The 13,066-nt window shown below is 41.3% G+C and overlaps 1 protein-coding gene across 21 annotated transcripts in view; it reads right to left on the bottom strand.

Moving 5' to 3' along the window:
* Window positions 1-13,066, bottom strand: part of Col25a1 (collagen type XXV alpha 1 chain) — a 407,882-nt gene that overhangs the window by 114,788 nt on the left and 280,028 nt on the right. For 15 of the 21 annotated variants that reach the window (XM_031375493.1, XM_031375494.1, XM_031375506.1 and 12 more), the window contains 3 exons: window positions 5,660-5,731; window positions 4,861-4,968; window positions 1,554-1,589 (listed from right to left, as the gene is read on the bottom strand). In XM_031375493.1, coding sequence (XP_031231353.1) covers window positions 1,554-1,589; window positions 4,861-4,968; window positions 5,660-5,731 — 216 coding nt within the window. Of the gene's footprint in view, window positions 1-1,553; window positions 1,590-4,860; window positions 4,969-5,659; window positions 5,732-6,456; window positions 6,517-13,066 lie in introns of all 21 variants that reach the window. The other 6 variants (XM_031375495.1, XM_031375508.1, XM_031375504.1 and 3 more) reach the window with 1 other exon arrangement.

The raw sequence follows: 13,066 nt of genomic DNA, 5'->3' as shown, positions 1-13,066 counted from the left end.
GCCAATTTCCCCCTGACTCCATTTTCCAGAAAACCCTTTCCTATGGTTACCGCTGGCCAGTAACAACCTGTTTAACTGGAAAATACTAGGTATGATACAGCACTGGGTGCCAGAGGGGAAAGCCGAAGCCAGGGATATTACGTGTGAGCAGACTCGGGGTGTACAAGAGCTCGCAAGAATGCCAAGTAGATTTTCATGTAGGACTAAATAAAATACGTAGATTTTAATCATTTCCCAGGACAGAAATTATAGGTGCCTGAATCAGTTTCAAGATTTATTTCCTACTTTTTCAAGAATTTCTCTGCTCTGAACCTGCACACTACGGGCTAATGCTTTCTGTCTCTCTGTGCTGGTGCTACTGATGATATAGCGAAGATAATCTGAACTGAATGATCTATCTTGATCTGACAGGTCATGAATAGAGTGGTGTCCTTGTGGTGAGTGAGGCTTGGCCCCGGGATGCATTTGCTTCACAAGTGATGGGTTCCACTTGCAGAATGGCTGGTCTCCTCAGTACGGCACTAGAGAAGGCTTTTCCTGCAGAAGGAAGCCTTTACTCCTTTCTGTATTTGCATGTTTAATATTTAGCCAGCTGTTATGCTTCTGTGCATTAGCCTCCCTAGGCATGCAGTAAGAATTCTTAAAGTAAATTTTCTGTCCGTGCTATCTGCCTGAAGTGAGCATGAACACTCAAATTTGATTGGCTCGCTCTTTCTACATCCCAGGCAGGCCTGAGCCATCTTTGACACTTGGGTACCAGAAGGATCATCTCATTTTCTCCAAGAATGTTTTTAAAAAGCCATACAGCAGACTAGAATGGCAGCATGAGAGAAAGAGGAGGAGAGAGGCAGTTGACGATGTACTCTTTAGGACTCAGCAAGTTGATGTGACGTTTCTATACCGGCAAAGGACCAACAAAGAACTGGGACTTTTGTGTTCAATTCATGCAACACGATTTCATTATGGGATTCTGTTCTTGCTGAATGGTAGAAATCTGTGTCTTCCCATCACAGACTCCATCCCCATATTATTTCTATGGGCATGTAGCTGTGCTGGGCTTAATGGGAATGGCCCCTCATGGGCTCATGTGTTTGAATGCTCTTTGATAGGATTAGAAGGATTTGGAGGTGTGGAGTAAATTCCTTGTTGGAGTAAGCATGTCACTGGGGGTGGGCTTTGAAACTTAGGAGAAGACCACTATCTCTCTCTCTGCTGCCTGTGGATCAGGACACAGAACTCCCAGCTACTTCTCCAGTACCATGACTGCCTGTGTGCCACCACTCTCCCCACCATGATGACATGGACTGAACCTCTGAAACTGTAAGCCAGGCTCAGTTAAATGTTTCCTTTACAAGAGTTGCCATGGTCCTGGTGTCTCTTCACAATACTGACTAAGATGGTAGTCTTGTGATCCTTAGCATGTCATTTTCTTTCATAAATTAATCTTTCTGTTATGGATCATACAAAAAGACCGACTACTCACACATAAACCATAGTTTTTAATGACCTGTCTTTCTATTGTTTTTATTAAGAAAGTAAACCGAGTTACGTACCATCAAGCCTTGTTCTCCTGGTTTTCCTGGTTCACCCTTAAAAAAATTAATAATGACAAGTAATTAAAAAGTATTTAAAAATTTTCAGTTATCTTCTTTTTTCAAACATTGCTGGTCATGTGAATGTCAAGTACTATTTTATTTGTTTGTTTTGTTTTTAAAGATTAAAATAGAATATAAACATTTCACAAAGAGCTAGTAGCCTTTCTTTGATTGTAATCTTTTGTTTTGGGGTTTAATAAAACCAGTCTAGATCCTCGTGTGCTTCCTATGATGACACAAAGAGCCCACACAGGCCAGAGAGGCACTCTCACCACAGTGTTACGTAGCAAAATGAGCAGGGGCTGATTTTGAAGTTTGTTCTTTTGCATTAGTCAGAGCTGAAGTAACATGTTTATTAAAACTGACAGAATATTCTGCTATTTCATATGGCTTTGTTTCACAATGATCAGGTTCATATGGAACTTACTATTGTATTTTATAGTCACACCATAATGACAGCCTCTGGCTACTGGATTACAGAGATCTGTGCCTGCAATTCTAATATACGTAGATGTTGTTGGTCATTCAAAAACGACTGTTTTCCAGGTCACATTTAAAAATACACATATTTATTTTTATTTCACGTGAGTGCTTTGCCTGCATTTCTGTATGTGTACCATGGTGCCCCTCAGAGACCAGAAGAACACGCTGCCCTCCCTAGGACTGAAGTTGAAAGGGTAGGTATGAACTGCCATGTGCTGGAAGCCAGAGCAGCGAGTGAGTTCTCTTGCCTGCCAAGCCATCTCTGCAGAACCCAGCTCGCTTTTATAGAATCTTTTTTTTTAATAGTTATGATAGTATATGCAAATTGCCTCTCAGATCATTATAAAGGTCAAATCTAGGTGTGAAATTCTATAGTTTCTTTGCCCTTTGTGTAAAAGGTACCCAGTGCTGGAGACAGACTGACATCTTGTGTCTTCTCAGTGCTGGAGACTGACTGACATCTTGTGTCTTCTCAGTGCTGGAGACTGACATCTTGTGTCTTCTCAGTGCTGGAGACTGACAGACATCTTGTGTCTTCTCAGTGCTGGAGACAGACTGACATCTTGTGTCTTCTCAGTGCTGGAGAGAGACTGACATCTTGTGTCTTCTCAGTGCTGGAGACAGACTGATATCTTGTGTCTTCTCAGTTCTTGTGCTGACTGACTCCTGAGATAGGAGCTTTTCACTGAACTTGGGTCTCACTGATTTGGTTGGCCAGCAATCGCCAGGGAGCCTCTGCCTTGTCTGTGACGGGGTTACAAACAGCCTGCTGTGCTTAGCCTTCACGTGGATGGATGCTGGCATGTGAACTCTGGTCTTCATGCTTGTGTGGCATTTACTGACTGGGACAACTCCCCAGCTCCCTTATCTTTGTCTCCTGATAGTAACTTCTAGCATAAATTTGTGTCTGCTATAATATATAATATCCATTTTTTCTAGCAATAATTTCTTTGCTTTATTTTTTAACAATTTATTTGTTTGTTTATTTTATATATATAAATATACTATAGTTGTCTTCAGACACACTAGAAGAGGGCATCAGATCCCATTACAGATGGTTGTGAGCCACCATGTGGTTGCTGGGAATTGAACTCAGGTCCTCTGGAAGAGCATTTGGTTAACTGCTGAGCCATCTCCCCAGCCACTGTTTTATTTGTTTTAAAACAGATTTTTATACTGTTCTCTCAACTGGTAAACTCACTGAGTAGCCCATGCTATTTTTTAAATACACCTTTTTAGAAAATATTTATTTTATGTATGCATGTAGTTTTGTCTGCATGCACGTCTATGCACTATGCGTGTGCGGTGTCCTCAGAAGCCAAAAGACAGTGTTGGATCCCTGGGACCTGAGCTACAGATGGTTGTGAGCTTCCATGTAGGCACTGGGGAGCAAACTCAGGTCCATGGAAGCAGCCAGTGCTCTTCACTGCTCAGCCATCTCTACGGCCTCTTCATGTTGATCTTGAACTCACAGCACTCTTCCTCCAGGCTCTGCCTCCTGAGAGCTGGCACCACAGGAATGAGCCACAGTGCCTGCTAGTTTTTAACTGGTTGTTTAAAGACAGCCACTTTATGGCTAGCTGTCAATGAAAGCTATCAATGCCCTCAAAGCTCTGGAAGGCTCTCTTCAGGGGGATCAATTTGAGAAAATGGCGGATATTAAGAAGACAGGGTTAGGGTGAATTCACCACTTTCAAGTGCTCAGGGAAAGCAGTCCCAACAAGCTGTTGAGGGAGTTCCTTGCTCATGTGAGCAAGCACAGGACCTTCAGAAAGGGAAATGAGACTCTAGAGATGATGACAGCAAAAAGGGATGAAATGCCCTGTATCCTCACACATGGAATAATTCTTAGAAAAAAATACAAAGATATAGATGTCAAAATGCAAACACAACATACGATAATGTTACCAACTATGGCTGGTTTTAGATTTTTTTCCCCTTTGTTTTCAAACATTTCTATTTTGTTGGAAAATATTTCCATCATTACTTTTGAACTGGAAAAATCATGAATGAGAACAGTTTAAGCAACACATTAAATAAAAGTTAACTCAGCAATAAGCCTTAACTCCTAGCCCTGGAGGCACAACATCATCCAGGTCATTTTTTCTCGTCCATATATTTCTTTAAATTGCTGTGCTGGATGTACCAAGCCATATCATTCATCAGTGTCCCAGGTTTTTGATACTGATATGACTAATTTTAGTATTGAGATCATTTTAAACTGATTTCTGCTAGATAAATCTTAGACAGAAATATGGTCATACTCTCTGGTGTTAAAGCCATTACCTTTTAACTGTTTTTATTAACACTCTTAACCAAGTCTTTTGGAAGGGATCAAATACTAGCAAATTGTACTAGCTTTCACTTAGCAGTACGTGGCTTTATAGTGTGTGCTATTGGCCTTTAAGCAAACATAATCAGTGTTTGGCTTTATTTTTTTCCCCACTAATATCTCACTTCATCCAAAAAGGCAATGATATATCCACTGGCAGGCAGGATACAGGCAAGACTAGATACCTCTCGCTATGAGCTTCCCAAAGCTTACCTAAGATCCATGCAGATGCTGCCTGCAGGCCCCTGGCTCTTCTTGGGCCGGGCAGTTGGGTGAAACACACTGAAGTACCTGTAGTGCTCAAGGGCTGTCCTCTCATTCCACTGCCCTCAGCTCTCTCTAGTCACATGGCCTCTTGGCCCTATAGTCCCTTACCACCTGTTCCACCCCACTTCTCACCCTTAACATGGAACAAGAGCGAGGAGAACAACAACCCAGGATGAAACTCACGGGTACTCCTGGCATTCCTCGGGGGCCGTCCTTCCCTGTGTCCCCAGGTGGGCCTCTTGGACCAGGAGGGCCTGGGGGTCCTGGAGGCCCTGCCTGTCCTTGGTCGCCCTGGAATGGAGGAAGGAAATGAGTCAACAACAATCACGAGCAATTAATATTCAGGTTCTATTTCAGTGCTTTAAATTCACATTATCCAATCTACGTTTATGTTTAAAGAATGAGTCCACCATAAATATAAAGCCTGCTCGCAATCTAGCTGCCAGCAAGGAGCAAATATTTATTGTGAGAGAGCCAGACAGATGCTATGAAACTAAGCCAGCTCTCATTCCAGCAGCACGGTTATCCTAGTACACTGTTTATTTCTATATGCAGAGATGTATAAAGCCCTCGTTTAACCATGCCTATGGCAATATTCTATTGGTCCTATTTACCCCAATCCATGGGTGGCTGCATTTTTAGTTTGAAAATGTGTATACTCACAAGACTTAAGATTAAGCATGATGGGCTTCTGCTCTTTTGAATAATAGATATATAATTTATCAGAGCCAGAGGGCTGAAGAAAAGTGTATCTATTGCTGGGGACAACTGAAGTTGTTTTAATTAAGAAAAAAAAAAAAAGCAAAAGAACAGGTGGGCTTTCTATACTGTCAGTCACCAAACATAATTTTCTTCTGGAATATTGACAAAGACCCACCCACCATCTCTGCGCCATGCAGGAGAGATAAATGCAAAGCGACAGTGCCCTGAGCAACAACTGAATGCGAAGGAGAAATCAGACTCCCGCAGGAAGCAGCACTACCTTAATCAGCCGGCGTTTAATGAGCTGCTGATCAGCAGAGAGAAAGCCATGATTGATTTTAGGAAACACCATCTGATCAGTCAGGTGAGGTCAAAGGTTGAAGTTCAGAGATGAGAGAGTTGAAGAATAAGCATCAGAAGGCCCCAAGGAAGAAATAGAGATATACACATTAGATTCATAATAACCATGAAATAAAATGGAACTGGCGCTCATGTCTGGCAGACCTTCAACCTCGGGAAGAAAGACAACCTTGAAATGGAAGGAGTCTAGACTCCTTTTGATTAGAAATGAGTCCCTTCTGTGCCCCATCATTTGGATGTTGGGGTGGGGGTGTGGTCTTTTAGTGCACCCATTTACAAAAGCAAGTCAATCAGGATGACCTTGTGTTCAGCATCCTGAGTAGAATGTCTACAGACAAAGCACCAGTTCCAACTCGGCCAGATTTACCAACCAGCATAAAGTGCATTGAACCAGATATTGACACCCAACCTCAGAGTACTTAGAATTATTTAATTGGCTGGGATCACAGAGCATTGGAATGTGTGTGAATCCAGCCACAAATGGGAGGCAGCCTTTGGCTGTCACCGTCCATGTTTAACTTCATTTTCCTCCTCATGAATGCTCAGGAGGTTCTCTCTTAGACCCTATCTGACCTCTCCGATAAGCCTGAGGCTCCAGAGGCTCAACACAGTCGCTGGCCATTACTAGCTGAAGCTGGGAAAGCCCACGAATGGTTCTTGTTCACCCTTATGCTGATTGCGGCTCTGACTGAGTGGTCACGAGCATCATCCACAAACCTTGACGGTGAGGATCTGATTGCTGTGGAGGGCAGCAACTGTGGGGAAGCCTGGCAGGCCCTATGGACGAGCACAACACCAAAACAACACGACACAAAACGTCACACAGACATTTCACTGTAGACAAACAAAACAAGAACAATGCCTACAACCTCCCCCTCCCGCTCATGTTGACATGTGAGACACAAGAGGCCCCAAAGTAAAACAGACGTCCCATGGAGCATGGAGTGGTGAGGCTGCAAACTCACTGTGCTGGGCACAACAATGGAATGTGTGCACGTTCTTGTGTACAGTGTGCAACTCTTAATATTTCTGGAAAGTTTTTTTTTAAAGGGTTAGTCCAAGATGGAGCTGACTGCAGACGTTGTTATGAGAACACCCTGCCTACTGGCATTCTGTTTACAAATTTGGACATATACTACATATAAAACCCATATTAATTCTTTTATCAACAACAACAGTAAACAAAATTTTATTGTCAGATTGGAAGGACTCTTCAGAACAAACACAGATTTCCACGTATGTGTTACCACCCAAGAAATTGTTTTTGTTTTTTTTCTCTCTGATGATGTGACAGCTCTTAGGTCTGCCCTCTTTTTAGGGTCTCTCGTGAGGGTGGTAGATAGAAATCTGTCTCTTAAAGCATGTGTGTTTCATGTCAGGGTGATTTACGGTCACACTCCATGGTAATTGTTTCTGTCATGTAACTTTTTCAAGAGAATTTGACAGTATGCACAACCCCTTAAGACAGAAAAGTGGTTTTGGATTCCTTAGCCAAGGAGAATGGGGGCATTGCTTAAGGAACCCAGAGTGTAGTAACTGGCATAAAGTTATTTATACAGTATTATCAATTGGGGAAATCTAAAAAAGAAATCTCTGGCTTTGTTCCATTTCTTTTTAAAAAAACATTTGAAGTTGGAGTCTTTTATCCCATTTAAAGCCATAGAACTGTTTACTATGTAGGTTAATGACATCTCCACCAATGGTTAGCTTCCATTTCCTCCATGTTTGTCTATTCTCCTGTTTGAGGATCAAAGGCCAGAGAGTTTCTAGGTTTTTAAACTGTATTTGTTTATTATTGGGTGTCTTCTCATTTTCCTGATGTTGGGGATATGTTTTTTCCTTTTTAAGACGATCAACAAAAATGGGGTTATAGCATGAAGATGTGTCTCAGGGCTACTGGTTCAGGTTTTGATTCTCACGGTTTAGCCTTGAGTTTTCAGGAAGCCAAGCAAAGGAAACCTGACCCCTCATGCCAAATCTACTCTGATCAGGGTATTAAGTGGCCAGGCAGGTCTGAGGTGACCTGCATCCTTTTCTGATTCTCCCTAAGTGAAAGTCCTTTAAGCATCGACTCTGTGCAAACTCAGAAGTGCCCGAAGTTGGAAAACAGATGTGTACAATTTGCTTTTGTTTTCACTATGGAATATGAGTTTAAATTGTTATTAGATGGTCATGTGCCAGGATGCTCCCATCTGTGACTCATTAGCCCCATATTACACAGTCAGAATTTTATATATAAACCTCATATTTATGCAACAGAGAACAAAAACAGATACAAACAAGAAGTTACGAAGGAATCAGAATCTTGATTAGTGGTGATAAATCATACTGTCACTTGAAACATGATTATCTAACAAAATAATTTTAAAGTAAAGACCTTTTAACAGCACACATGGTATACCTTTCAAAGGGTCTGAGATTTCAACATATAAATAAGTCACTTCTCATATTGGTATTTGAGCAGGGCCAGATTGTTGCTTGGTCATATTTGCAGCACGATCACACAAAGGCACCAACTTGTGTTACTTCCTGGTCTGGCTCCCGTTTTATGACAAAAACTAAAGAGGGAGGTGGCCAGGTAATTCCGACCTGGACAGTTCCCCAGCCTCACATTTGAAGAACTTTGTCTTGTATTGTTAGATAACGTATCCCAGTCATGTTAACTGTGAAACGCTACTACATGGGCTCAGAGATGAAACCTACAGACTTCAGAAATGACCTCAGAAGGGTGTTAAGATGTGTGTAGATTCCAACAGGAATCTTAAGACTTTAAGTTTTTATATATGAGGAGAAAGGGATCCTAAAAGTTTGTTAGTTTTAATTAATATTAAACAATTTTTTACATTAAAATTTTATTGTTAAAAATTTTAAAGTAAAAATTTAAATTTTTTTCTTTAAATCATGAAGTAAAAAGGCCATCCAGAGACTGCCCCGCCTAGGGATCCATCCCATACACAGTCACCAGACCCAGACACTATTGTGGATGCCAACAAGTGCTTACTGGCAGGAGCCTGATATAGCTGTTTCTTAAGGGGCTCTACCAGTGTCTGACAAAAACAGAGGTGGATGCTCTCAGTCAACCATTGGACTGAGCACAGGGTTCCCAATGAAGTAACTAGAGAAAGGACCCAAGGAGCTGAAGGGTTTGCGGTACCATAGGAGGAACAACACTATGAACCAACCAGTAACCCCAGAGCTCCCAAGGACTAAACCACCAAGCAAAGAGTACACATGGGGGAACTCATGGCTCCAGCTGCATATGTAGCAGAGGATGGCCTTGTCAGTCATCAATGGGAGGAGAGGCCCTTGGTCCTGTGAAGGCTCTATGCCCCAGTGTAGGGGAATGCCAGGGCCAGGAAGCAGGAGAGGGTGGGTTGGTGAGCAGGGGGAGAGGGGGAAGGGATAGGGGATTTTTGGAGAGGAAACCTGGAAAGGGGATAACATTTGAAATGCAAATAAAGAAAATATCTAATAAAAAATTAAAAGTAAAAAATTTAAATTTTTTCTTTAAATTGTGAAGTAAAATTTGTCCAAGGTTTTGTTTTTTGTTTTTTGTTTTTTTAAATGTAAAACAGATATTGTTACATTTTGGAGTAGAAGGGGTAAGTTTTAAGACATATTGCCATTTGGTGGTGATAATAAATTCCATCTTACAGAAGGCTGTATATACCTAACAGGAAGACTGTGTGCTGCCAGCATTGATGCTGAACACTCAACCTGAAGACCCGGCTTTCTATGATGGTGACTTTTAGGTCAGCTCCCCTAGCTTTCCATGCAGGGACACTTTTCAATAAGCAGGCCATTTTCCCATCATTTGTCAGCGCCTTCTATAAAGAAGTGAGATGGAGTGACTTCACATCTCATCTCAGCTCTGCATCTCAGAAAAATGTGCCTGGTACCCAGATGGTCCAAGTGGGCATGGGAAAAAAAAAGAGTGTGTCCTAGAAAAACACGGTGAAAGAATCCAGAAACAAGTTGAAATACTAGGATAAGTCAAACATATTTCACCCCTAAATATCTTGAATTCTTAAGAAACAAGATGTGCAAATGTGTGATACAGGCCATCTCACCCGGCCCACATTCTCACCCAGGACCAGATACATCTTTTAGCCACCATTTTGCCAGTATCTCATGAGGGCTGAAAACTCGCAGTTACCCTCTAGAAAGTAAAGATGCCCTTGACCCAAAGCCACTTACACAAATAGTGTAAGCCATAAGAAATGCTTCTAAATGCTTGGTAGCCATAAATTCAAGATGTCGTTGTCATTTTTATTGTATATTCAGTAACGACTTCATTACATTTTAGTGAGAAATTGTGTTTTGTCAAACACAGTCAATATAGCATCAGGAGAGTCAGAGATGTAATCTTACATGTTCTATTTCAGATTTTGTAATTTTCTAGTTTGTGTTCATAGTCATTTCTATTTGTTTTACTGTTTAATACTAGAGAGCCTACAAACTGACAACAATATCTAAGTGGCCCTTGCTGGTCACAGTCTATGTAGCACTCACTGTGCTATGTCTGAGATATCAATGGCATGCAGGATCCCAAGCTAACAGCATTTAACACTTGAGAAAATAGAGGAAAAGAGGTAGGCAGGAACCATATGGGTTGATAAGCACTCTGGTGGAACAATAGGAAGGCCAGAGCCAGGCAGCACGGCAACATCTGTCCTTCCAGCACTTGAGAGTCTGAGGCAGGAGGATCCCAAGCTAGAGGTTAAGGTTAGCCAGGTTGGGCTATTTGGCAAGACTTCACCTCAAGAATAAGCAAACAAGCAAATCAATATTAAAAGCCTGTAGAGGTGCAGTAAAGAGTGAAAAGGGAAAAAGCTCATCCATCACCCAGATGAGGTGGGTACAAGAGTAGAGCTGAAGGCAGAGACCTTAGGAAGATGCCACAGGAGCTCAGCTGCACAACCATCCTAGGACCAGGGCGAGGGACCAGTCAGTAGTTTCCAACGCTATTAAAGAAGGATTCTCAGAATGTGTTACTACCTTAAAGATGAGAGTGAGAATGGGGATTAGAGAATGCTCACAGGTCTTAGCTTGAATAACACAGGGTGGTAGAGGGGATCCAGAGGGAGGGTGGGGGGTTAGGGCAGATGTTGTCACAGATGTTGAACTGACTCATGGATTTGCTAAACTTGAACTGAGGGATGGAATGGTAATTGGATATGTCCCTAGAAGAAGAGAGAGGCTTGTGTGTACATGCAAGGCGTGAAGGCAGAAGTGAGATTCATCAGGAAGAAAAGCAGACTAGCTCAGGGGGAGGAGGCAAGAGAGGACAAGAGCCGGTGAAGGAGCAAAATGCAATGGTATATATGCATAAAAATGTCATGTTGAAATATGTTTACACTGATTAAAACACAAATAAATAAATGAAGACAGGGTAGGAATATGGAGTCATATGGCTGCATAAAGTTATCTACAGATACTGTGGAGAGAACACAGATGTGGGGAAAGAGTTAAAACTTCTGGGATGAGCAGAGGTGGAAGCGACCAAGGAGAGATTTCACAATGAGTGGCTGCACCTGCAGGGAGAGGCTGCCTTTCTTCACACAGAGTCTACATAGGTAAATGACTCAAAATGAAAGATACGTGCACTGTTCTATTGCATTCTTAATTTGTTTTAAAAAATGTGCATAAATGACCCATAATGTGATCAGGCTAAGGCTAGCCCATGGGAGTGCAGCTAAGACATGCCTGTACAGATATAGAGGGGAAAGATAACTATAAAGAATCAAGAGACCTCAAAAGCAAACCATATTATGTGAGAAGCACCATAAAGCACATGTGTTATGAAAAAGAAAAATCTCTTGAGTTTTTCCATAACATATACTACAGTGACTTTGTTTATCCAAAATATATTCAGCATTACAAAAATAATCATCACAATGGGCATGCATGTGCATAAGAAAAGATGAATTTTCCTACAAGCAGATAAAAATGACATCTAGTTAAGGAAGGCCACATGGGGAAATGTTTTCATAGAATGCAAAAATATTGAGGCCCAAGAATGATTTTTGGTTCAACTACTACTGAGGCTAAAGAAAGAAGACATTGCATGAAGGAAATCTAGTATTAAATTGCTTATTGTATAATCTCTCTATCCAAAGAGAAAACCCAACCAGATAAAGATAAAAGGCTAAAAGATTTCCTGAATGACGACATAATATGCCAGCAGGCACCTGTGAGGATTATAACCTATAATTTGTGGAAAAAGACTTAATGAACATCAATTATGGAAAGCTAGTTTCTACTATTAGATATTTTCAATTGCTCAAGAAACAAGTTTTGCTTTTCATAGATGCTCCAATTTTATTGTTTCATCAAAAATCTTAAGTTCAGTAACCCCAGTAATTATGTAGCCTGTACGTGAATGTGAATGATAAGTGGGAGTTTTAAATACCAAAGAGAGAACGATAAAATAACCTCTACACTGAGAAACCTTTTTAAATTCCATAGCTATTAAAACATCAAGTAACAGCAAAATGCAAACTGTCTCTCAACGGGCAAAATGATGGCAGGAACATTCAGAAACTAGTCAAAGCAAACATTGCCTAAACTTTAGGGACAGACCAAAAGGTTCAACTTATATATAATCTTTAAAGAGAGGTCAGGGGTTTTTGAAAAGTATTCCTTAAGGACATGATGCCAAGAACCCTTGCAAGAACCTGTAGCATGACAGAAAGGTTGTCCTGGCCAAAGGGGACTGAGGCGAATAGACATAGGATGTCAGAGACAGGAAAACAGCAGGTGTCTTACCTGGAAAGAGACACAGAGATGCAATCTGCATAAACCCCATTTATAAAGAGCTTGCTATAATCGAGTCAGAGCTTATTCTCTCCATATCAATATCCAGAAAGGAATCTCATGTCAGGGTTTTAAAATGGTAATGAAAAAAATGGCAATGATGATAATATCGGGAGCGTTGGCCGATGCTCACACCAAGTCTCACTAGGAGCCAGGGGTTGGGGGGAGAGGTTAGTAATGCTCTTTGAAAAGAACATTCATTACTTTTCCCAAAACTAAGAAAATGCTCTTTGAAGCCCATACCTCTATTTGCCAGATAGGATAGTCCGAGTGACAGAGAAGGGGAGGGTTTCACCCACCTAACTCTATGAGACCTGCATCTGGTTCAGGAGACCTTTTCATCCATGAAGTTTTTCATAATTCTTCAGAGTCTCTATGTTATCCCTCTTTCCCACCATCCATCCATCCATCCATCCATCCATTCAAGGAGAACTTAATAATAATCTACTATAAGCAAGTGAAGATTTTTGACATTGAAATTATGGCCATGGGGCAACCTTCTTCCAGGCCT

The sequence above is a fragment of the Mastomys coucha genome, unplaced genomic scaffold (genome assembly GCF_008632895.1).
Source record: "Mastomys coucha isolate ucsf_1 unplaced genomic scaffold, UCSF_Mcou_1 pScaffold16, whole genome shotgun sequence".
NCBI lineage: Eukaryota > Metazoa > Chordata > Mammalia > Rodentia > Muridae > Mastomys > Mastomys coucha.
The sequence above is the reverse complement of the archived record's forward strand: the minus strand, read 5'-3'. Positions and strand labels throughout refer to the sequence as shown.